This window comes from Rhinoraja longicauda, chromosome 31, assembly GCF_053455715.1.
Source record: "Rhinoraja longicauda isolate Sanriku21f chromosome 31, sRhiLon1.1, whole genome shotgun sequence".
Classification (NCBI taxonomy): domain Eukaryota; kingdom Metazoa; phylum Chordata; class Chondrichthyes; order Rajiformes; family Arhynchobatidae; genus Rhinoraja; species Rhinoraja longicauda.
Window position 1 is genome coordinate 23,856,831 of NC_135983.1, and position 26,571 is coordinate 23,883,401.

Sequence of the window (26,571 nt, forward strand, 5' to 3'; positions counted from 1 at the left end):
CTCACTGGGGCCCTGTACAACTGCAGAGGGACCTCTTTGCTCCTCTACTCAACTTCTCTTGTCATGAAGCCCAACATGCCATTGGCTTTCTTCACTGCCTGCTTTACCTGCATGCTTACTTTCTCAGATCTCTTTGTACTTCCCCTTTTCCTAACTTGACACCATTCAGATAATAATCTGCCTTCCTGTTCTTGGTGTTGGTGTCAGTATCCTTTCTTGGCCATTGCTTTGATATGACTGTCTACCCTATCTAGGCCTTTCATAATTATATATAATTCATTCCATGCCACACACGATATGAAACTGGTCTACTAATTCATTCCTGGGCATAGATGATAATGGTTCATGTAGCTACTTGTTAGCATGGCATACCAGAAGTCCCCCCTCAACACCCCCCCCCCCCCCCCTCCCCTCCCTCTCAGTGCCTCTAAACATGGCACCAAGCCACCTATCTAGTATTCAGGTCAATTTGATATCTCAACAAATTTGCACTCCGACCACTCCCTCTTCTCCCCTCTCCCATCGGGCAAAAGGTATAGAAGTGTGAAAAAGCACACCTCCAGATTCAGGAACAGTTCAGGAACAGTTTCTTCCCAGCTGTTATCAGGCAACTGAATCTTCCTACCACAACCAGAGAGCAGTGCTGAGCTACTATCTATGGGGGATCTTATAGAAACATATAACATTTTTAAGGTGTTGGACAGGCTAGATGCGGGAAGATTGTTCCCGATGTTGGGGGAGTCCAGAACCAGGGGTCACAGCTTAAGGATAAGGGGGAAGTCTTTGAGGACCGAGATGAGAAAACATTTCTTCACACAGAGAGTGGTGAATCTGTGGAATTCTCTGCCACAGAAGGTAGTTGAGGCCAGTTCATTGGCTATATTTAAGAGGGAGTTAGATGTGGCCCTTGTGGTTAAAGGGATCAGGGGGTATGGAGAGAAGGCAGGTACAGGATACTGAGCTGGATGATCAGCCATGATCATATTGAATGGCGGTGCAGGCTCGAAGGGCCGAATGGCCTACTCCTGCACCTATTTTCTATGTTTCTATGTTTCTATCTACCTCATTGGTGAGCCTCGGACTATCTTTGATTGGACTTTGTTGGCTTTACCTCGCACTAAACGTTATTCCCTTTATCATGTATCTGCACACTGTGAACGGCTCGAACGTAATCATGCATTGTCTTTCCGCCGACTGGATAGCACGCAACAAAAAGCTCATCACTGTACCTCAGTACGCATGACAATAAACTAAGCTGTAACTGTAATTTGCAGATTGACATGATGCTGAGCCTAGTGCTTGACAGGGTGTAGGAAGGAACTGCAGATGCCGGTTTAAACCGTAGACACAAAATGCTGGACTAACTCAGCGGGACAGGCAGCATCTCTGGAGAGAAGGAATGGGTGATGTTTCAGGTCGAGACCCTTCCGTCAGATTGCTAGCTGGGAGAAGGTATCAACAAAGCAAACTGAGGTAAAGTGTGGAGGAAAAATGTCTAACAGATGCTGGTTTAAGTCGAAGGTAGTGGACACAAAAATGCTGGAGTGACTGAGCGGGTCAGGCAGCAACCCCATTCCCTCTCTCCCGAGATGCTGCCTGACCCGCTCAGTTACTCCAGCATTTTTGTGTCTGACTTCGAGGTCACGTGTGTGTGTGTGTGTGTGTGTGTGTGTGTGTGTGTGTGTGTGTGTGTGTGTGTGTGTGTGTGTGTGGTGGCCGTTTTGCGCAGTTTCTGGTGCCATCCATATGAAACCTTTCCATTCCCACACACCCCTAGAGGATCCCTCTGTGTGGAAGACCCCCGGGGTGGGGGGGGGAGTGCAGTTTGAAGTTTATATCTGTGTAAATACACACTTCCACGTTACTCTCCCATGGCAGCGGCGGGCACATTTGTAGCGCTGAGCCTCCGCCGGTGGAATGAATCGCGGGACCTTCTGGGATTAGCCATCTCCATGCCTGGTCTGCTCCCTTCCCTTGCCTTCACCTTCGCTTTTATACTCCGCCCCGCCTGCAGATGTAATCAGAGTGTGTGGGAGTGATCCCACAATGTGCGAAGCCAGCACCCTATTAATAAAGACCCTTTTTTGTTTCCACTGCTACATTTCCTCCCGCCTTCAATTCATTTGACTGGCGGCCTCTGTGGAGAAGGCAGGCTGGGCTGCTTTTAGTTTAAAGGGGAGCGTGTTGTGGGACTGCAGAGTGCCGAGGCAGAGGGAGGGAGGGAGGTGCATGGCGTCTGTTTTGACCACTGGATCTGCCTCCAATTGTTTTGCAATGAACTCCGTGTGATCTCACCACGCCCAGCCCCGTGCTGAGGGGAAGAGTGAGAGAGTCTACCTACACTGACTTGATCTGGTGCCTTCACATCATTCCGCATGGCTTCTCTGCACTGAACAGATACATTGCATGTGTTCGACAGCTGGGAGATTTTTGCGGTTTACCAGTAAACATTTCTCTCCCTCGTAAAACTTGCGGGTTCCTAATTAAGTCCCCGTCCGCAATTGCCAAGCTCGGGGAGGTACGCGGGGGGATTATGCAGTTGTCTGTTATCCATATGGTCTCGGAGAACAGACAAAAACAGCCCAGTGAGATTTTACACATAACTCCGTCCGTCCAGAAAGAAGTTTTGTTTGGAAGCAATGCCCAGTTGAGAACCAGGTGTGTGTGGTGTGTGTGTGTGTGTGTGTGTGTGTGTGTGTGTGTGTGTGTGTGTGTATATGTGTGTGTGGGTGTGTATATGTGTGTGTGTGTGTGTGTGTGTGTGTGTGTGTGTGTGTGTGTGTGTGTGTGTGTGTGTGTGTGTGTGTGTGTGTGTGTGTGTGTTTTGTGTATATGTGTGTGCTTATATGTGTGTGTGTGTGTGTGTGTGTGTGTGTGTGTGTGTGTGGGTATGTGTATGTGTCTACGTGTACATGTGTGTATGTGTGTCTACGTGTATATGTGTGTGTGTATATGTGGGTGTGTACATGTGTGTGTATATATGTGTGTGTGTATTTGTGTTTGTGTGTGTATATATATATATTGTGTGTGTATATATGTGTGTGTGTGTATATGTGTGTGTGTGTATATATGTGTGTGTGTATGTGTGTGTGTGTACATATGTGTGTGTGTGTGTATATGTGTGTGTGTGTGTGTGTGTGTGTGTGTGTGTGTGTGTGTGTGTGTGTGTGTGTGTGTGTGTGTGTGTGTGTGTGTGTGTGTGTGTGTGTGTGTGTGTGTGTGTATGTGTGTGTGTTTGTTTGTTTGTGTGTGCGTGTGTATTTGAAAGCTCAAAATTAAGTCAACTTAAACCCTTGGATATTGTGGGATAGTGTGTCAATGAACCGGGTTGATTTGAGAACTGGCACCAGAGACACACTGAGAGAACACAATGACTAACACAATAACCATCCTCTGACTCTACCACGTCGTGACTCTACCAGCTGCACCACTGTGCCGCCCAGCCCCACCACCGACCTGTCGTCATCGCCAGACCGTGGAAATAAGAGAATGGTGAAATAATAACGAGCTTCACTTCAAGCACAGAAATTTCACTGGGATTTCCTTTAGTCAGGATTTTCCTCAGTTTCGACTATTCTGAGGTGTGGGTGTGATCTTAAGAATCGTTAATTTAAAACATTCTGTGACTCATCGTGTTCCAACTTTACACATAATTAAGGGATTTTCTTTCATTCTGAAAGAATAACTGGGAAGGGAGCCCCCATTGTTTATGTCAGAGTGGTTAATATCCAAAGGCAAGTTGGAATAATGATTAGCAAATGTTGCCAAATTGTCACAAATTGGAAGTGTGTAGTTAGTTGTATTGTCTGAAAAGTATTTACAATTTGTCCTTCATGTAGATTCAAAGACACACGAGGGTCTAAAGACTGCTTAGTTTAGTTTAATTTAATATAGTTTAGTTTAGAGATTAAGTGTGGAGACAGGCCCTTCGGCCCACCGAGTCCGCGCCGACCAGCGATTCCCGCACGGTGGCGCAGCGGTAGAGTTGCTGCCTTACAGCGAATGCAGTGCCAGAGACCCGCGTTCGATCCTGACTACAGGCGCCGACTGTACGGAGTTTGTACGTTCTCCCTGTGACCTGCGTGGGTTTTCTCCCAGATCTTCGGTTTCTTCCCGCACAGGTCACGGGGAGAACGTACAATCTCCCTACAGGATCGAACCCGGGTCTCTGGCGCAGTAAGGCAGCAACTCTACCGCTGCGCCACCGTGCCGCTACTCCTGAGGGGTGCCATACAACTCTTTAATTGTCGGCATTCATTGTTCTTGCTTACCATCATAATTTGTACGTCATATTTTGAAGGTATAAATAACGCCATGATATTTAGGATAATACATAATTTTTCCTCAGTTTAAGGGATGGGGCCAACTCGCATTACGGCCTCAGTAGATGAGTGCGCCAGAACCAAAGTACTCGGGGACAGTCGCTATGTGTTCTAGTATCTTCGGGCAGCACGGTGGCACACGGTGGAGCTGTGGAGCTCTGAAGAAATAGTCCCTTGTTGGAGAAATTTGTTGCAAGTTATACCAAATGTCGTAATGAAGCTCCACTTGCCGGTCCTACAAACCTCCATGTCTTTGGAGTGTGGGAGGAAACCGGAGGACCTGGAGAAAACCCACGCGGTCAAGTCGGCACGGACTTGGTGGGCCGAAAAGGCCTGTTTCCGGCTGTATATATATATGATATGATATGATAAGTCAAGAGTCAAGAGTGTTTTATTGTCGTATGTCCCAGATAGAACAATGAAATTCTTACTTGCTGCAGCACAACAGAATATGTAAACATAGTGCACTGTAAATAACAGTAATAATAATAATAATAATAATAATAATAATAATAATAATAATAATAATAATAATAATAATAATAATAATAATAATAGTCTATTGTAGTTCAGAGATTATTTGAGGTTGCAGTGTTTAATCGCCTGATGGCTGATGGGAAGAAGCTGTTCCTGATCCTGGACGTTACAGTTTTCAGGCTCCTGTACCCTCTTCCCGATGGCAGGGGTGAGATGAGAGTGTGGCCAGGGTGGTGTGGGTCTCTGGTGATGCTGCCTGCCTTCTTGAGGCAGCGACTCCGATAAATCCCTTCGATGGTGGGGAGGTCAGAGCCGGGGATGGACTGGGCAGTGTTCACAACTTTTTGCAGGTCACGGGGGAGAGCGAACAAACTCCGTACAGCCACCACCCGTAGTCAGGATGCAACCCGGGTCTCTGGCGCTGTAAGGCAGCAACTCTACCGCTGCGCCACCGTAAAGCCCTTAGGCAGTATCTGTGGAAAGAGAAACTGCCAACATTTTGAGCGTACAACCATTTGTCAGAACAGCAAGAGAGGGAGAGGTGTAAGTAGGATTTTAGTTGGAGAGGAGGAGTGAGGGGAAAGTGTAGAAGAAAGGGGATGTATGTGATAAGATGGGTCAAAATGGCTTCATAAGGACTGTTACCATCATATTCAACTGATAGGCCTGTTTAATGTAGACATAAGGAACTGCAGATGCTGGCTTACAAATAAAGATTTTAAGTGATGGAGTAACTCACTGGGTCAGGCAACATCTCTGGAGAACACGGATAGGTGATGTTTCCCATGCATGTTCTCCAGTGATCCTGCATTTTGTGTCTGTTTTAGGCCATTGGTAATGGCAGATCAGGCAGTATCTGTGGAAAAACAAACAGACATTTCAGGTCTGAGGAAGGATTCCCTCATCTGAAACATTCTCATATCTAAAACATTGACTGCTTTTCTTACCGCAGATGCTGCCTGACTTGCAGAGGTTTTCCTGCCTTTTCTGTTTTTATTTGAGATTTCCAGCATCTGCAGTATTTTTTAGATTTTCATATTTTCAGATGATCACCTTGAATGGCGGTGCTGGCTCGAAGGGCGGAATGGCCTATCCCTTCACCTACTGTCTATGTATCTATGTAATGCTGGAGTAACTCAGTGGCTCAGGCAGCATCTCAGGAGGAAAGGAATAGGTGATGTTCCAGTTCGAGACCCATAGTTTAGTTTGGTTTAGTTTAGAGATACAGCGCGGAAACAGGCCCTTCAGCCCACCGGGTCCATGCCCTACACATTAACACTACCCTACACACACTAGGGACATTTTTTACATTTACGAAGTCAATTAACCTACATACTACTACGTCTTTGGAGTGTGGGAGGAAACCGAAGATCTCGGAGGAAACCCATGCAGGTCACAGGGAGAACGTACAAACTCCGTACAGACAGCACCCGTAGTCAGGATCAAACCCGGGTCTCCGGCGCTGCATTCAGTGTAAGGCAGCAACTCTACCGCTGCGCCACCGTGCCGGTCTCCTTCAGTCTGAAGATGGGTCTTAACCCGAAATGTCACGTATTCCTGTACTTTTCTATGTTCTTTGTTGAGCCTCCAATCCTGATGTTCCTCGATAAACAAAGTGGACATAGACGCAATGATTTGATGAGATAAAATTATTGAGATAGCCATTCCATTGCATTGCTTTCAAGATAAGCATGATGCTTACGTACATGGAGTTTATAATTCAACATGAGTTGCAGACATTGTATAATATTTCCAATTTTATATTGTATGAAGCTTTATTCTATCAGAGTGCTTCTTAAGTGAGATGAAGTTGTTTTTTTTCTCTGAGTAGATTTCCGTGAAACAGGTTCATATTATTTCCAGTTGTAGTAGTTAACGTTGCCAATACAGAGTTCAAAAAAAGATAAAAAGTAAAACACGGTGTGGAACAACAAGATCCATTTATACATTGATCCTATTGTAGGTAGGATCAAAATTGAATGAGAATTTACTATTTTCCAGACTTCACGTGTACTTACTATTATTGTATATAGTGTAATATATATACTTACTAGATTTAGTTTAGTTTAGAAATGCAGCTTGGAAATAGGCTTTTCGGCCTACCTTGTCCACCCTGCTCATTGATCACCCGTTCACATTAGTTCTATATTATCCCATTTTCTCATCCACTCCCTGCGCATTAGGGGCTGTTTACAGAAGCCAATTAACCCACAAATCTGGACATCTTTGGGACTTGTGGGGAAACTGGAGCGCCCGGAGAAAACCCACGTGGTCACAGGGAGAACGTGGGTGCAAACTCTACACAGACAGGACCCGAGGTCAGGATCAAACCTGGGTCTCTGGCGCTGTGAGGCAGCAACTCTACCAGCTGCGTCGATTTGCATTTGTTATCTAGATCGGAAGAGATGTTAACATGGGATGTTTCAAATAAGAGTTTATAAACAAACTTGTCATGTGATCAGATTAAAACACATGCAGGAATTAAAGATATAGGGCAGGTATATGAAAGGGGATTTATGCTGGACTATATTGGTCATTCCTGAAGTTTAGTTTAGTTTAGTTTAGAAATACAGTACAGAAACAGGCCATTCGGCCCACCGAGTTCGCGCTGACCCGCGATCCCCGCACGCTAACACTATCCCACACACACTGGGGACAATTTACATTTACATCAAGCCGATTAACCTACAAACCTGCACGTCTTTGGAGTGTGGGAGGAAACCGAAGACCCCGGAGAAAACCCACGCAGGTCACGGGAAGAACGCACAAGTAGTCGGGATCGAACTCGGGTCTCCGGAGCTGTAAGCGCTGTAAGGCAGCAACTCTACCGCTGCAAAACAGGGCAATAGAGCTTTAATAGTAAACATCTGCGTAAGGAAGTCAAAGTGTTGAATGCATTCATGTTTAATTCCCAGGCTCCCAGAGTCCAGAGAACAGAAATTCCAAAGCGAATCGCATTGTTCCTTGTTGCGTGTGACTCTCTAGGAATGGTGTGCGTTTGACTTGAAGAATAATGTTTCTGTTGTGGACCTTTTTGCAAGGACTTCAGGGGAATACTATGGATTTTACGTGGTGATAAAATCATAGAACTGATTGATGAAATGTAAATATCATCAAGCTGCAAATTTATCCCACACTGGCAGCTCATTACCTTTCTCCCACGCTTGAAGACGTTTGTTTATCCATGATAAATAGCTGCAGCCTATTCTTAACGAAACAGTGTTCCTAGCCTCTGACAGTTGAACTGTAAGGTGAAAGTTATTTTCCCTACCCCCCCCCCCCCCAATTCTTTTGTAATTGCCTTTATAGTTGTAAGGCAGTCATTAAAGTCATAAAGTGTGCTTTCAATTCGAAACACGTTCAGTTTAGTTTAGAGATACAGCACGGAAACAGGCCCTTCGGCCCACCGAGTCCACGCCGACCAGCGATCCCCGTACTCTGACACTATCCTACACACACTAGGGACACTTTATAATTTAAGCAAACCAGGAGAAAACCGACACAGGTCACGGGGGGAACGTACAAACTCCATACAGACGGCACCCGTAGTCAGGATCGAACCCGGGTCTCCGGCGCTGTAAGGCAGCAACTCTACCGTTGCGCGAAGGTGCCGCACCGACAAGGCTGGGTTTCCTCCCACGCCCCAAAGACGTGTACGTTTGTAGGTAAATTGACCTCTTTGTAAAATTGCCCCTAACGTGTCGTGAGTGGATGGGGAAAGTGGGATAACATGGAACTAGCGTGAAAAGTGTGATCGGCGGTCAGCATGGACTCGGTGGGCCGAAGGGGCTGTCCCCATGCTGTATCTCTGAACTCCAACCGCGCAACACGCACGCAGGCACGAACACGCACGCACGTGCGTGCGGCTGCGGTCAAACCAAGCGGAATGACTGTGACCCAGTGCATCTCAGTCCCCTATCACAGAGTTAAAGCCAAAGTGGACAGAGCACATTTAATCTTCAGAAAAATAACAGCCCGCGGGAGACTGAGAAACATCTTTGGAAACACTGAACGTTGTTTATTTTTTCTGTAAAAGATCTCAAGAATGTGGTTGGAAGTAAAATAAAGAAACAAGAAAAAGGATGAGCCAGTTTCTCTCTCCTCCCCCCCACCCGTCACCCCGTCACCCCACCCCCCCTCACCCCCCCACCCCGTTCAACGCACACACACCCTTACCCCCCACCCCCATCACCCCCCATCCCCACCTCACCCCCGTCACCCCTCACCCCCCCTCACCCCCCCACCCTGTCACCCCCCCATCCCCACCTCACCCCCCACCCCCCCTCACCCCGTCACCCCACCCCCCCCTGTCACCCCCCCATCCCCACCTCACCCCCCACCCCCCCTCACCCCCTCACCCCCCACCCCCCCTCACCCCCTCACCCCCTGTCACCCCTCACCCCCCTACCCCATCACCCCCACCCCCTGTCACTCCCCACCCCCCCTCACCACCCCATCCCCATCACCCCTCACCCATCACCCCCCACCCTCACCCCCCACCCCCATCACCCCCACCCTCTCCCACCCCCGTCACCCCCCACCCCCACACTCCCCACCCCTGTCACCACCCCACCCCACCCTTCCCCTGCACAAGAACAGCCCAGGGAAATGCCAGGGTGGTACATGTCAAGAAGCTGTTGTCAGTCCCTGCTTACTTTAACTCATCGGCTTCATCCCTCTGTTTGTTTTATTTTAACAGGGGAATCTTTGAGCTTTGCCGACGACCTTCTCTCAGGCCTGGGGTCGACCTGTGTGGTGGTGGGGAGAAACCACGGGCTTGCCTCCGACTCAACCGCTTACTCCTTAATCTTCAAGTGCCTGGAGCCCGACAGCTTTTACAAGTAAGCAGCAATTAATCGCACGCACTCGTCTGCTTGTACAGGAGCAGACACGCAGGGATTGCCTACTCTAACTGGGAGCATTTATAAAGATCGCACCAAGTGAATATTTGATCGTGGACCATTCTCGGGCCACCGAACACAAAGAGGGTTCTGGAGTGGAGGGCTGTCAAGAACAAAATGGGTGTGGGGGGGAGGGGGGGGGGGACTGCACCAAGTCTCTTGCCCGGAGTAGGCGAATGGAGGACCAGAGGACCTTAGGTTTAAGGTGAAGGGGAAAAGATTTAATGGGAATCTGATGGGTAACTTTTTCACACAAAGGGTAATGGGGGTATGGATCGAGCTGCCAGAGGAGGTAGTTGAGCCAGGGACTACCCCAATGTTTAAGAAGCAATTAGACAGGTACATGGATTGGACAGGTTTGGAGGGATACGGACCGAATGCAGGCAGGTGGGACTAGTGTAGTTGGGACAAATTGTCCTGTGTGGGCAAGTTGGCGAGAAGTACCTGGATCCACCCTCTATCACTCAATGGCTCTATGATGCGGCGAGACCTAAGGGGAGGGGGGAAGGGGGACTATTGTGGCCAAAAAGGGGTACTTTGTAACTTTCTTGGCGCCCTTTACGTGGCGACTCTTTGTATACCTAATTATGCAAAACAAAGCACTTGAGTGTGACTTGCCACATGTGACAGTAAAGGTATCCAGTCTAATCTAATCTAATCTGATGTAATGTCTCACATCTGCTATCGGTCTGCTTCTGCCCCACCGCACTGACAAGGGGTCCCGCAAACTGGGATCAATCTCGACCGTACATCAAACGGCCTTCTTTCCTCGCCTCTGAATAATTTAATTGATATCCACTAAATGCAGAAAAAAACAAGGAAAGGGACTTTTCTCCACTCCCCGTGACACTTTCCCCTTGCATCGCTTGAAGGAACGTTCAGGAGATAGACAATAGACAATAGACAATAGGAAGATGTATTACAAATTCCTGCAATTTCCCCCCAGTGAAGGAAACAAAATGGGATCTCTCGAACGATACTCAGCGGAGATTTCGAACAGTATTCGCGGGGAAAATAACGATGGGAACAAAAGAATTTATAGTAAATTATAAACTAAATCTTGAATGTAATTTGCCGCTGCAAGCTTGGACAAACATCTGACGTCAACATTTCCTCTCGAATGAATTTTTCTCTTTATATCGGGAAAGATGGTTTGTGGATTGGTTTTTCTTTTGTTAGTACGGGAGTCTTTCAAAACATGGCCTACAGTGTTGAACACCTCCACAAGGTCCTTTTATTGAGTTCTTTGCCTGGCAGTAGCAGAAGACACATGTGAACACATTTTGTTGATACACTCCAGTGTATGTTTCTTGAGCTGCTTGGAGATCAAATTCCCAGGCAGTGTTTGACTGGACAAGGTTTGTGTTTGATGGGTCCCGTGGTTGCCCTCGTGTTTAAAAAACATAGAAATATAGAAACATAGAAAATAGCTGCAGGAGTAGGCCATTCGGCCTTTTGAGTCAGCACTACCATTCAATATGATCATGGTTGATCATGCACAATCAGTGGCCCCGTTCCTGTTTTCTCCTTATTACCCTTGATCCCTTTAGCCCTAAGAGCTATATCTAACTCTCTCTTGAAAACGTCCAGTGAATTGGCCTCCACTGCCTTCTGTGGCAGAGAATTCCACAGATTCACTACTCTCAAGCTGAAAAGTTTTTCCTCATCTCAGTCCTAAATGGCCTACCCCTTATTCTTAAACTGTCACCCCTGGTTCTGGACTTTCCCAACATCAGGAACATTTTTCCTGCATCTGGCCTGTCCAATCCCTTGAGAATTTTTCATGTTTCTATAAGATCATTTTACAAATGAGTAAATTCTCAGCCTCCCTTCACCGTGGCCAGACTTAAAAACAAGTCGCTGACAAAGGGCTTCTTTTGTTCCGGATCCTTCTTCGAAGTTCACACTGGGATACTACTCCTTCCCAGCCTCCTCCAAGTTGCTCACTGGTACAGCAAGTTTTTTAAGCATTAGGCTTAGGAGTGTGGGGTTTTTTTTGTCTTGATTTTGAATTTAAGTGTGTGTCTTCCAATTCCTCTACAAAATCTTAATCAAAAACTCAATTAAAAAAAAAAATATGTTTTTCGTTTTTTATTGGCATAAATGTCAAATTGTCCCTAGTGTGTGCAGGACAGTGTTAATGTGCGGGGATCGCTGGTCGGTGCGGACTCAGTGGGCTAAAGGGTCCGTTTCCGCGCTGTATCTCTAAACTAAACTAAACAAAACTAGACTGGTTAGCACGCAACAAAAGCTTTTCACTGTACCTCAGTACACATGACAATATACTAAACTAAGATAAACTTGATTCTTGATTAGTACAGGTGTCAGGGGTTATGGGGAGAAGGCAGGAGAATGGGGTTAGGCGGGAGAGATAGATCAGCCATGATTGAACGGTGGAATAGACTTGATGGGCCGAATGGCTTAATTCTGCTTCTGGAACTTATGAACTTTAGTTTAGTTTAGTTTAGAGATGCAGCGCAGGAACATGCCCTTCGGTCCACTGAGTCCGCACCGACCAGCGATCCCCGCACACGAACACTATCCTACACACACCCTGGACAATTTTACATTTACACCAAGCCGATTAACTCACAGGTTGTGTGAGTGGGCGGATGCATGGCAGATGCAGTTTAATGTAGATAAGTGTGAGGTTATCCACTTTGGTGGTAAGAATAGGAAGGCAGATTATTATTTGAATGGTGTCAAGTTAGGAAAAGGGGACGTACAACGTGATCTGGGTGTCTTAGTGCATCAGTCACTGAAAGGAAGCATGCAGGTACAGCAGGCAGTGAAGAAAGCCAATGGAATGTTGGCCTTCGTAACAAGAGGAGTTGAGTATAGGAGCAAAGAGGTCCTTCTGCAGTTGTACAGGGCCCTAGTGAGACCGCACCTGGAGTACTGTGTGCAGTTTTGGTCTCCAAATTTGAGGAAGGATATTCTTGCTATTGAGGGCGTGCAGCGTAGGTTTACTAGGTTAATTCCCAGAATGGCGGGACTGTCATATGTTGAAAGACTGGAGCGATTAGGTTTGTATACACTGGAATTTAGAAGGATGAGAGGGGATCTTATCGAAACGTATAAGATTATTAAGGGGTTGGACATGTTAGAGGCAGGAAACATGTTCCCAATGTTGGGGGAGTCCAGAACCAGGGGCCACAGTTTAAGAATGAGGGGTAGGCCATTTAGAACAGAGATGAGGAAAAACCTTTTTAGTCAGAGAGTTGTGAATCTGTGGAATTCTCTGCCTCAGAGGGCAGTGGAGGCCAATTCTCTGAATACATTCAAGAGAGAGCTAGATAGAGCTCTTAAGGATAGCGGAGTCAGGGGGTATGGGGAGAAGGCAGGAACGGGGTACTGATTGAGAATGATCAGCCATGATCACATTGAATGGCGGTGCTGGCTCGAAGGGCCGAATGGCCTACTCCTGCACCTATTGTCTATTGTCTATTGTCTATTGTCTATTAACCTTCAAACCTGTACAACTTTGGCGTGTGGGAGGAATCCGAAGATCTCGGAGAAAACCCACGCAGGTCACGGGGAGAAGGTAAAAACTCCGTACAGACAAGCACCCGACATCAGGATCGAACCCGGATCTCCGGCGTAGTAAGGCAGTAGCTCCACCGCTGCGCCACCAGCAGTAGAGAATCAGGATTTGGGGAAGCCATGTAGACAACAAAAAAAAAGAAAGGATTGTAGAACAGATATTCAATATTGTAAGGGAGTGAAAGGTCTCTCCAGCGAAGTTCGCCAACCGTAGCACATGTTGAAAAGAGATGTAAAGAGCTCAGTGCCTCTGCATTTTTTCCCTGGTAATCAATAGGTTGCAGGTGAGGTGCCTCTGAACACTGTCAGTCAAATGTCTCAGCGGCAATTGCATGCACAGGAAATCCAGCTCCATGCTTGTCAAAGGATAACTGCAATCTCAATGAATAACATTTCCGCTTGCAAGAGGAACAATTTTGAATTTTTTTTTTGTGTGTGGGGAGGAAAAAAGACATCAGTTGAGTTGGTCTTTTAACCCTTAAGACAGAAGCCCCAGTCAACTTTAGTGTGTTCTGAACTGTGTTCACAAGTTCGCAAGTTATAGGAGTAGAATTAGGCCGTTCGGCCCATCGAGTCCACTCCGCCATTCAATCACGGCTGATCTCTGCCTCCTGATCCCATTTTCCTGCCTTCTCCCCATAACCCTTGACACTCGTTCCGATCAAGAATTTGTCTATCTCTGCCTTACAAAATGTCCACTGACTTGGCCTCCACAGCCCTCTGTGGCAATGGGTTCTCTCAACTTTCACTTCATTGACTCACACGGCGTTATAGAGTTGTGCAGAGTCACAGCGTTATGGGCATGCAGGGTTAAAGAGTCATAGAGTCACTGAAACAGGCCCTTCAGCCCAACCTGCCCATGCTGACCTACATGCCCCATCTATACTAGTCCCACCTGTCTGCATTTGGCCTATAATCCCTCTAGACATCCCATCCCTGTACCTGTCCAAATGTTTTTTTAAACATTGCGATAGTCCCTGCCTCAACTACCTGCTCTATCAACTCGTTCCATACACCTATCACCCTTTGTGTAAAAAAGCTACCACTCAGGTTCCTATTAAATCTTCACCCTCCCCCCCCCCCCCCCTCTCCTTAAACATATGTCCTCTGGTTCTTAGATGCAGGAAAAATGTTCCCAATGTTGGGCGAGTCCAGAACGAGGAGCCACAGTCCAAGAATAAAGGGGAGGCCGTTTAAAACTGAGGTGAGAAGAAACTTTTTCACCCAGAAAGTTGTGAATTTGTGGAATTCTCTGCCACAGAAGGCAGTGGAGGCAAATTCACTGGGTGAGTTTAAAAGGGAGTTAGATAGAGCTCTAGGGGCTAGCGGAATCAAGGGATATGGGGAGAAGGCAGGCACGGGTTACTGATTGTGGATGATCAGCCATGATCGCAATGAATGGTGGCGCTGGCTCGAAGGGCCAAATGGCCTCCTCCTGCATCTATTTTCTATGTTTCTATGTTTCTTGATTCCCCTACTCTGGGTAAAAGACTCTGTGCATTCACCCTGTCTATTCCTCTTGTGATCTTATACGGCATTTGGATTGTGACGCCAACATCACCTCCACTATTCAAACCTATTGCAAAGGGGCCCGGTGAGGTTGATATGAGACGGGCCACTAAATGGCTTCTTGACCAGAATATCCAGAGGTGGGGTCAATATAGGGGCCGATAATAAGATTACACCAGCTTATCTCATATCGTACTTTAGAAACTTTGATCAACTTATCAACGCCATATCAACCCGCGTTCAACCCCTATACTTTCATTCCATGCACATCCATGCACCTATCGAAAAGTCTTTTAAAGCCAATAATGCGTGTGAAACATAGAAACATAGAACATAGAAAATAGGTGCAGGAGTAGGCCATTCGGCCCTTCGAGCCTGCACCGCCATGCAATATGATTATGGCTGATCATCCTACTCAGTATCCCATACCTGCCTTCTCTCCATACCCCCTGATCCCTTTAGCCACAAGGGCCCCATCTAACTCCCTCTTAAATATAGCCAATGAACTGGCCTCAACTATCCTCTGTGGCAGAGAATTCCACAGATTCACCACTCTCTGTGTGAAAAAAAACTTTCTCATCTCGGTCCTAAAAGACTTCCCCCTTATCCTTAAACTGTGACCCCTTGTTCTGGACTTCCCCAACATCGGGAACAATCTTCCTGCATCTAGCCTGTCCAACCCCTTAAGAATTTTATAAGTTTCTATCAGATCCCCCCTCAATCTTCTAAATTCCAGCTTGTACAAGCCGAGTCTATCCAATCTTTCTTCATATGAAAGTCCTGCCATCCCAGGAATCAATCTGGTGAACCTTCTCTGTACTACCACCACCTCTGGCAGTGCGTTCCAGGCACAAACCCATGCAAAAAACACTCCTCCTCACTGTATGGCAGAATTATGACAGAGTAATGAAAGCATCTTTATTTGGGAGCAATAATGCTCAATGTAAACACATACCATTGCAAACATTAGACTTGGTCTTTGGAACTGATGCGCTACAGTGCTACGAACTTTACTTCTGCACTCTGTATCTTCCCCTTTGCTCTACCCATTGTACCTGAGTTTGGCTTGTTTAGTTGACAGATACAGCGCGGAAACAGGCCCTTCGGCCCACCAAGTCCGCACCGACCAGCGATCCCCGCACGTTTAACACTGCCCTACACACACGGGGGACAATTTACACATACACCAAGCTAATTAACCTACATACCTGTACGGTCTTTGGAGTGTGGGAGGAAACCGAAAATCTCGGGAAAAACCCACGCGGTCACGGGGTGCACTTACGAACTCTGTACAGACAGGCATGGTGACGCAGCGGTAGAGTTGCTGCCTTACAGCGAATGCAGCGCCAGAAACCTGGGTTCGATCCCGACTACGGGCGCTGCCTGTACGTAGTTTGTGCATTTTCCCCGTGACCTGCGTGGGTTTTCTCCGAGAACTTTGGTTTCCTCCCACACTCTAAAGATGTACAGGTTTGTAGGTTAATTGGCTTGGTATACTTGGTATAATTGTAAATTGTCCCTACTGTGTGTAGGATAGTGTTAGTGTTAATGTGCGGGGATCGCTGGTCGGCGCGGACTCGGTGGGCCAAAGGGCCTGTTTCCACACTGTATCTCTAAACTAAAGTATAGTCGCGCCTTTACCCCTTTGTTAAAATAACTACCAAGTTTAATAAAAACATTCAATACTAAAACCACACAGCTTACTATCAACTCCCAGGTTCTTTATCGCTGGTTCTCGGTGCATGGATGTGGATGTCGAAACACAGAGGAATTCATTTGGAAACCCCAGAAGAGCAGGCCATTTTAATTTTATACTTGATCAAAACATGAATAATAGCTGAGAGAATTAAAAGCAGTAATTAGATCTCGGAGTTCAGATGATAAATTGCTTAAACTCATCGCTTCACACTTAGAAAGTAATATGACCCTTCAGTATGATTAGTTTCCTTCCAGAAACTAGTATTCCCTGTATGTATAAATGCCCAGTAAAGTAGAAGGCCATATATCACAAATCCTAAAATACACCCAGTAGAAAATTATACAGATTATGTCACTTTTATTTATATTACAACTCATGGACATACATGTGCTGCCTTAAACATTAGAATTGCCTTTCTTTCTGTATTGTATTAACCTTTGTGGATACATCTCCCGATAATGTATCATCTTGACCCAGTTCCATTATCTTCATACTTCTCAGCACAGTATATCGCTTTGTCGGGCATAAAATTGTCCCGCTAACGTGTACCGTTTTGGCTGTAGTTCAGGAACAAACAAACAAACAAACAAACGAGAGTTTTAGTATATAGATAGTTAAAGAAATGTTGCTGGAGGAGTAGAGAGTTAAGAGTGTGGAGCGATTGTAATGTGCGATTGTAGATCTGATTCTGTGGCTGGCACGCAGATGGTCACCTAGTCAGATGTGCAGCACTTTGGTCAACGTGGGTTGTTTTTAAATGTGCTATACAAATAAATTGACTTGACTTGACTTGACTTGGGTTGGGCGCCATCTTGGAAGCAGGTCACCGGGAATATAAAGAGAATCCTATCAAGAATGAAATGTACTTTGTTTAACCAAGCATTTTATGATAAAAAATGAATAGCTTATTCATAAAATGGTCAGAAAAAAAGATCAATTGTAAATATTTTGAAATAAAGAACACAGAAGCACATTTCTTATCTTTGGGCTTACTTAAATAGCTTCTTTTGAATGTAAATCTCCCAGCTGGTTTGGTGGGAGTCAACCTAACATACAAGCCTCAAGATACTCGCTCAGTAAACTGACCACCTGGCTTCCTTCATCTATTTTGATACCACCAAGCATTACTCTTTTAGTTGAGTTTGGAAATACAGCAGGGAAACAGGCCCTTCGGCCCACCGAATCTGCACCGACCAGCGATCCCTGCACATTAACACTATCCTGGACAATTTGCACTTACACCAAGTCAATTAACCTACAAACCTGTTTATTCACAAAATGCTGGAGTAACTCAGCAGGTCAGGCAGCATCTCGGGAGAGAAGGAATGGGTGACGTTTCGGGTCGAGACCCTTCTTCAGGGTCCACTTTAACCTACAAACCTGCACGTCTTTGGAGTGTGGGAGGAAACCGAAGATCTCGGAGAAAACCCACGCAGGTCACGGGGAGAACGTACAAACTCCATACAGACAGCGCCCGTAGTCGGGATCGAACCCGGGTCCCTGGCGCTGTCAGGCAGTAGCTCTACTGCTGCGCCACCGTGCCGCCCCAAGTCGGTGATAAATCAGTGCTGGATCTCAGCCTCTCAACTTCTCTGAGTTGCTACACCTGACAACAGAAACACTAACTAAGAGCAACTAGTCCGAACAAAAATAGAAAAGGATGAATTTGGAATGAACTTTGATTTTTTTTTTTCAAATTGCGATTTTGAGCTGTAACAAATAGCCTCAATCGTGGACATTGGAGGAAGTCTGTAAATTTCTCCCAGGATCTGAGGTCAAAGCAGGTTAGTGCACGTTGCCAACCGAGGGGGCCTGACTGTAAACGTGTGCACTTCAAAAGCACTAACTCACTGACAACGTTTCCAAAGGGCCATCTAGTCTCCTGAATAATTGAAGTTGACCAGACTTTGTTTTCTAGATGCTGAAAAATTAAGAGAAGCAATCCGCTGCAATTATAGAATTAGTTTAAGATTACCATGTTGCCAATTGCTCTCTGTGCCGTTACACAGGGAAGAATGTGTTTGCTCTGCTGTGATTTATGTACTCGTTGGAGGCTAAACTAGAATACCTAACCTTTACATAAAAACGCCCTGCTCAGGATAATGGATGCAATTACATCAGTAATTACTGGGCAATCTTACTGCACTTCTAATTATAGATTTTAAAATGCCCTTTGACACTTAAAAAATATGGCCAAAGAGGCCGCAGACATGAGAGTTATGGGTGGTCATGAAATGAAACCGGAGGCTTCCAATTCCATGGTGTGTGTTGAAACAGCATGAGGTTGTGTGTAAGGCAGTAACATGATCATAAATAAAACTCTTTGTGACACCCACAAATGATGTTCCATCTGTTGCCGATCGCCATTGATGTTATCACAGGACGGGCAACAGAGAGTTTCACTGAATCCTAAACTTACAAGGTTCTGTGCCTGCAGAAATTAGACCGCATAATAAACTTTTATCACTCGAATGGTCAGCTATTCCTTTTCTGCAGAGTTGCCGCCTGACCCGCTGAATCACTCCAGCAATTTGTGTCTGCCTTCAACTTTTATCGAATCACCTGCAGCAAAAAGAGACATAATTGAGTTTAAAATGTATTCGCTGACTGCTTTCCACTTGAGAATTTAATTCTCATCTCCTTTCTCCAAGCTGTTAAGTATCTAGGATGGCTTACTTTACTGTTTCTAAACTCGAGGCACCTCACTTTTAACAGCTGCACGCGAGCTTTAGACTAGACTTTAGAGATACAGCGCGGAAACAGGCCCTTTGGCCCACCGAGTCCACGCCGACCAGCGATCCCCGTACTAACTACAGACATCAGTCTGAAGACAGGGCTCAGTAGACAATAGACAATAGACAATAGGTGCAGGAGGAGGCCATTCGGCCCTTCGAGCCAGCACCGCCATTCAATGTGATCATGGCTTAACATTCTCAATCAGTACCCCGTTCCTGCCCTCTCCCCATACCCCCTGACTCCGCTATCCTTAAGAGCTCTATCCAGCTCTCTCTTGAATGCATTCAGAGAATTGGCCTCCACTGCCTTCTGAGGCAGAGAATTCCACAGATTCACAACTCTCTGACTGAAAAAGTTTTTCCTCATCTCAGTTCTAAATGGCCTACCCCTTATTCTTAAACTGTGGCCCCTTGTTCTGGACTCCCCCAACATTGGGAACATGTTTCCTGCCTCTAACGTGTCCAACCCCTTAATGATCTTAATAATCTCGACCCGAAACGTCAGCCATTCCTTCTCTCCTGAGATGCTGCGTGACTGGCTAAGTTACTCCAGCATTTTGTGAATAAATACCTTTGATTTTGTACCAGCATCTGCAGGTATTTTCTTACATTACCCGTACTAACTACAGTGCTCTGTCAAAGTGAGCATGAAATAGATTATCAAAGGATGGTTTTTTTTCTTGCATCCTATTTGAAAATGTTTCAGTCGTTCACATCACCTCAAAAATACCCTGAAAGTGTTTCCATCTGTGATTAAAATCGGCATGGATTGTGCACTTTGCCATTTCTCCAATGTCCATGCATGCATTTCCTGGAAATAATAAACTTTATCCATCATCAATCAATTTGAAAAACTTTAGATTTGAACCACGGCAGATTCTGTGGCCGGGATGCAGTCTGTTGAGGGGGAGTTTCCAATAAATGTAATTTTATACCAATAATGTAACCGTGTTTGTGCTCGTGGAAGTCAGAATGACAGTGGCTGACACGTGAATTCAGTATTTTGCCAAACAGAGCAGGTGCTGTCTAACTGAGGAACAAAAGCAAAGGAAAATAGACACAAAAAGCTGGAGTAATTCAGCGGGACAGGCAGCATCTCTGGAGAGAAGGGATGGGCAACATTTCGGCTCTCGACCCTTCTTCAGTCTGAAGAAGGGTCTCGACCCGAAACGTCACCCATCCGTTCTCTCCAGAGATGCTGCCTGTCCTGCTGAATTACTCCAGCTTCTTTGTGTCTATCTTTAGATAATTAACGCGTGTACTCTAAGGAAATATAATCTTCAAGAGAAGCCAAAGATGTTTTCTTGATACTTTCCAAGTTACTGATTGATATTTCTTGTGAACAGATTCGTTTTTATGTTCAGTGATACAGCGCGGAAACAGGCCCTTCGGCTCAAAGAGTCCGCGCCGACCAGCGATCCCCGCACACTAACACTATCCTGCACACACTAGGGACAATTTACAATTATACCAAGCCAATTAGTCTACAAACCTGTACGTCTTTGAAATGTGGGAGGAATCTGGAGATCACGTAGAAAACCTGAAGAAGGATCTCGACCCGAAACGTCACCCATTCCTTCTCTCCAGAGATGCTGCCTGTCCCGCTGAGTTACTCAATGGAAGACATAGAGTGCTCTAGGAATTTTGTGGGTCAAGCAGCATCTCTGGAGAACATGGACGGGTGACATTTCGGGTCTGGAGAAGGGTCCAAGCCCAGGATGTCACCTATCCATGTTCTCCAGAGATGCTGCCTGACCTACTGAGTTACATCAGCCTTTTGTGTCTATCTTTGGTGTAAACCAGCATGTGCAGTCTGAAGAAGGGTCTCGACCCGAAACGTCACCCATTCCTTCTCTCCCGAGATGCTGCCTGACCTGCTGAGTTACTCCAGCATTTTGTGAATAAATCGATTTGTACCAGCATCTGCAGTTATTTTCTTATATGTGCAGTTCCTACCTACACATTGATTGTGCTTCACGTGGTTATCAGGGATTTCCCTTCCCCCTTCAGCTCTGATGATGTTTGTAAACATGTGAGTTGTGAATAGTTTTATGCAATCATCATATCATATCATATCATATCATATCATATCATATCATATCATATCATATATATACAGCCGGAAACAGGCCTTTTCGACCCTCCAAGTCCGTGCCGCCCAGTGATCCCCGCACATTAACACTATCCTACACCCACTAGGGACAATTTTTACATTTACCCAGCCAATTAACCTACATACCTGTACGTCTTTGGAGTGTGGGAGGAAACCGAAGATCTCGGAGTAAACCCACGCAGGTCACGGGGAGAACGTACAAACTCCTTACAGTGCAGCACCCGTAGTCAGGATCGAACCTGAGTCACCGGCGCTGCATTCGCTGTAAAGCAGCAACTCTACCGCTGCGCTACCGTGCCGCTCATAGCTGAATGAAACCGAGAATAGGTCATTTACAACCATGACAGGCAATTTTTTTCCCTTTATGTTATTAAGGGTGACGGTGGCACAGCGGTAGAGTTGCCGCCTTACAGCGCTTGCAGCCGCCAGAGACCTGGGTTAGATCCCGACTACGGGCGCTGTCTGTACGGAGTTTGTACGTTCTCCCCGTGAAGTGCCTGGGTTTTCTCCGAGATCTTCGGTTTCCTCCCACACTCCAAAGACGTACAGGTTTGTAGGTTAATTGGCTTTGGTACAAATGTAAATTGTCCCTCGTGTGTGTAGGGTAGTGTTAATATGCAGGGATCGCTGGTCGGTGCGGACTCGGTGGGCCGAAGGGCCTGTTTCCGCGCTGTTTCTCTGAACTAAACTAAACTAACCTAAATTCAAAACACATTCCTGCCTGACCAATAGAGTTCCACATGTTATTTTCATGTCAATTCCAGCATCACAATATTTTTTTAATCTTAAATTGAATGGATTCATTGCTTTGCTCTATTGTTGTTTCCTCAATGTAATAGTCCCACGGGCAAGTGTAACTGGAAGAAATTGGCAAGCGTGGTTTAACAATTCAGCACTGTACTGTTGCAAGGTGCAGAAATGAAACAGCATGCAACATTCTGAGCTACAGGAATTTTGTCATTGACTTCTTATTGATCTTTGTACAGCAATAATAATGGATCTGATTGTTAACGGTTGTGCTGGGCATATCGGAGTCCTATTCCACGCTACACCTGAATTCACTAAAGCCATATTAGATTAATTCCCTATGTTAGAAATTCCTCACATTCTTGCCTATTCTTTTGTCTTCCCAGAATACTTCCAACCTTTAATATGATGTCGAGAGCAGGCGAAACCACATTAACTAACCGATTTTCGGATTGTTGTGTTAAAGAGAAGAATTTTTAAAAAAAATAGTTTTCAGAAGTTAGGGCGGAAACGGTAGAGTTGTTGCCTTACAGCGCCAGAGACCCGGGTCCTGGGTTCGATCCCGACTACGGGGGCTGTCCGTACGGAGTTTGTACATTCTCCCCGTGACCTGCGTGGGGTTTCTCCGAGATCTTCGGTTTCCTCCCACACTCCAAAGACGTGCAGGTTTGTAGCTTAACTAGCTCGGTATAAATGTAAAATCATCCCTGGTATCTGCAGATAGTGTTAACTGAGATGAGGAAAAACTTTTTCAGTCAGAGAGTTGTGAATCTGTGGAATTCTCTGCCTCAGAAGGCAGTGGAGGCCAATTCTCTGAATGCATTCAAGAGAGAGCTGGATAGAGCTCTTAAGGATAGCGGAGTCAGGGGGTATGGGGAGAAGGCAGGAACGGGGTACTGATTAAGAATAATCAGCCATGATCACATTGAATGGCGGTGCTGGCTCGAAGGGCCGAATGGCCTCCTCCTGCACCTATTGTCTATTGTCTATTGTCTATTGTAATAATAATAATAATAATCCATTTATTTTATATAGCGCCTTATCGCATGCTCAAAGCGCTTTACAAAAACAATTAACATAGAAACAAACAGACAAACTATCCTGACGGAAAAGCGGCGAATACACAACGCCAGCGTCCTCTCACGTCAGGGACCGGCAGTAGACATTAAAAAGCACAAGACACACAGATATAATTTTTTACACAAAACAGCCATCACAGTGATTGCTCTAGGCACACCCTCACTGTGATGGAAGGCAAAGTGCGGGAATCGCCGGTCGGCGGGGACTCGGTGGGCCGAAGGGCCTGTTTCCGCGCTGTATCTCCAAACTAAACTAAACAAAAATTAATATTCGTGTAAGAAGGAAAACTGCAGATGCTGGTTAAAATCGAAGCTAGACACACAATACTGGAGTAACTCAACTGGTCATGCAGCATCTCGGGAGAGAAGGAATGGGTGACGTTTCGAGTGGAGACCCTTCAGTCTGAAGAAGGGTCTCGACCCGAAACGTCACCCATTCCTTCTCTCCCGAGATGTTGCCTGACCCGCTGAGTTACTCCAGCATTGTGTGTCTAGCTAAAATTAATATTCCATCTCTTTCACGGTGGATATCCCTTCCATTTCTCTCCGTATCTTCTGGCATTGACAGATTTTTCAGGGAAAGATGAGCATTTGGGCTGCCGGTGTGATAGAAAACTTTAAAAGACAACACAAAGATCGGGTGCGACAGTCAAGACTTTATTTAAGAGCGCCAAACGCAGTGACCATTGGGAGCAATCTGGGAGATTGCTCAACGAGCAAAGATTGATCTGCTCCTTCCAGACAGAATCTTCCTTTGAAGTGGTGTTTAACGTTGAAGGCACTTTAGCACTTTTTTTCTGCATCCAAATGGACACAGAAGAGTAAACACAGACCCGTGGGTGTCAAGCACACTTGCTCAGTTTCAAACTTCTTTAAAGCATAGAATCATTGCCACACATGAAGAGGATTGAAGCATGTTTAGCCACTATACCTTTCCCTTGCTCTTTTCATTGAAGCTTTACAATTTAAGCTGTCACAGCAGTGACTCAGCCACGATTGTGCAATACTTGTGGGCAATTTTGGGCACCATCTCTACGGAAGGATGTGCTGGCTCTGGAGAGGGTCCAGAGCTGGTTTTCAAGAACGATCCCAGGAATGAGTAGTTTAACCCAGTGCGTCTTAAACTGGTGTAATGGTTCACCCAAGGGTGAATGAAACTAGAGGGGTGCATGAAGGGTGAACGACTTTAGAAGGATGAGAGGAGATCTTATCGAAACGTATAAGATTATTAAGGGGTTGGACACGTTAGAGGCAGGAAACATGTTCCCAATGTTGGGGGAGTCCAGAACCAGGGGCCACAGTTTAAGAATAAGGGGTAGGCCATTTAGAACTGAGATGAGGAAAAACTTTTTCAGTCAGAGAGTGGTGAATCTGTGGAATTCTCTGCCTCAGAAGGCAGTGGAGGCCAATTCTCTGAATGCATTCAAGAGAGAGCTAGATAGAGCTCTTAAGGATAGCAGAGTCAGGGGGTATGGGGAGAAGGCGGGAACGGGGTACTGATTGAGAATGATCAGCCATGATCACATTGAATGGCGGTGCTGGCTCGAAGGGCCGAATGGCCTCCTCCTGCACCTATTGTCTATTGTCTATTGTCTATTGATTTAATATGTATAAAATTATACACAAGGGAGAATTAGACGAAAATTACCAAAACACATAAGAAAATTTAGTCGAGGGTGAATTAAATTTTGTGATAAATTCTCAAGGGTGAATGAGTTTAAGAAGCACTGGGTTAACTTATGATGAGCGGTTGTCGGCACTGGGCCTGTACTCGCTGGGGTTTAGAAGAATGAGGGGGGACCTCATTGAAACATACAGAATATTGAAAGGCCTGGATAGAGTGGATGTGGAGAGGATGTTTCCACTAGTGGGAGAGTCTAGGACTAGAGGTCACAGCCTCAGAATTAAAGGACATTCTTTTAGGAAGGAGATGAGGACGAATTTCTTTAGTCAGAGGGTGATGAATCTGTGGAACTCTTTGTCACAGAAGGGGGTGGAGGCCAAGTCAGTGGATCTTGCATTCAACTATGCATTCAAGAGAGAGCTAGATAGAGCTCTTAAGGATAGCGGAGTCAGGGGGTATGGGGAGAAGGCGGGAACGGGGTACTGATTGAGAATGATCAGCCATGATCACATTGAATGGTGGTGCTGGCTCGAAGGGCCGAATGGCCTACTCCGGCACCTATTGTCTATTGTCTATTGTCTATTTTTAAATCTTGAATGTTGACTGTTAACTAGTTGGTAGCAGCACAGTGGCGCAGCAGTAGTGTTGCAGCCAGAGTTCATACCTTCTCCCTATGACTGCGTGGGCTTTCTCCGGGTGCTCTGGTTTCCTCCCACACTCCATTAGTGTACAGGTCCGTAGGTTAATCGGCTTTGGTGCTAATGTACGGGGTGATCGCTGGGCAATGAGGACTCGTTAGGCCGAAGGGCCCATTTCCACGCTGTAAGAACTTAAGAACTAAAGACAGTGGTTGCATTTACAGGATTTCACTTGAATTGGTGGTGAATCTGTGGAAAGTGGATATATTTAAGGCAGAGATAGATAGATTGCTGATTAGTGCGGGGCGTCAGAGGTTACGGAGTGAAGGCAGGAGAATGGGGTTGGGAAGGAGAGATAGATCAGCCATGATAGAATGGGGATGTGGACTTGATGGGCCGAGTGGCCTAATTCTGCTCCTATCACCTATGATCTAATGATCTTATGAATTGTCCATGGTAGTATTTTTTCCCACTCCTCAAAGACCATTGCAGTTCATATTAAAATATTCCTGTCCCACTGCAGGTTATCAACAATCAACGACAACTTTAAGATGCAAGTATGGGTCGGTGTTGGCAATAGTCTTGTTTAATAGTAGGACTAATGTCAGTGCTCATCAGATAGAACATAGAACATGGAAGAGTACAGCACGGAAATGGGCCCTTCGACCTACAATGTTTGTGCCGAACATGATACCAAGTAGAGTTGCCAACTGTCCCATATTAGCCGGGACATCCCGTATATTGGACTAAATTGGTTTGCCCCGTACGGGACCGCCCTTGTCCCATATTAGGCCTGGGGGGGGGGGGCGCTGCAGGCCCGGACGCTGTAGGCCCAGATGCTGTAGGCCTGGGGGGGGCACTTTAGGCCCGGACACTGTAGGCCCGAAGGCCCGGGCACCGCCTAATGGAGTTTGCTTAGCAACCCGCCTCCCGGCCCGGGCGGCCGCCATTGGTGGATCGGGAGCACGTGGCCACTGGCTGGGTGAGGTCACGTGGGGTGCGGGGCGGTGACGTCACCCTTTATCCCTTATTTGGGATCGAGAAAGTTGGCAACCCTAATGCCAAGTTAAACTGATCTCATCTGCCTGTACATGATCCTTATCCCTCTGTTCCCTGCACCTCCATGTGGTAATCTAACAGCCTCTTAAACGCCATTCCCGTATCTCGACTCCACCACCAGCCTT

General features: G+C 46.1%; 1 protein-coding gene across 1 annotated transcript in view; it reads left to right on the top strand.

Moving 5' to 3' along the window:
- The first annotated feature begins 1,871 nt into the window (after window positions 1–1,871).
- The window catches only part of LOC144608286 (astrotactin-2-like), a 156,557-nt gene continuing 131,857 nt past the window's right edge, over window positions 1,872–26,571 (top strand). The window contains exons 1-2 of the mRNA XM_078425902.1: window positions 1,872–2,016; window positions 9,499–9,640. Of these exons, the coding sequence (XP_078282028.1) occupies window positions 1,872–2,016; window positions 9,499–9,640 (287 nt within the window). The remainder of the gene's footprint in view (window positions 2,017–9,498; window positions 9,641–26,571) is intronic.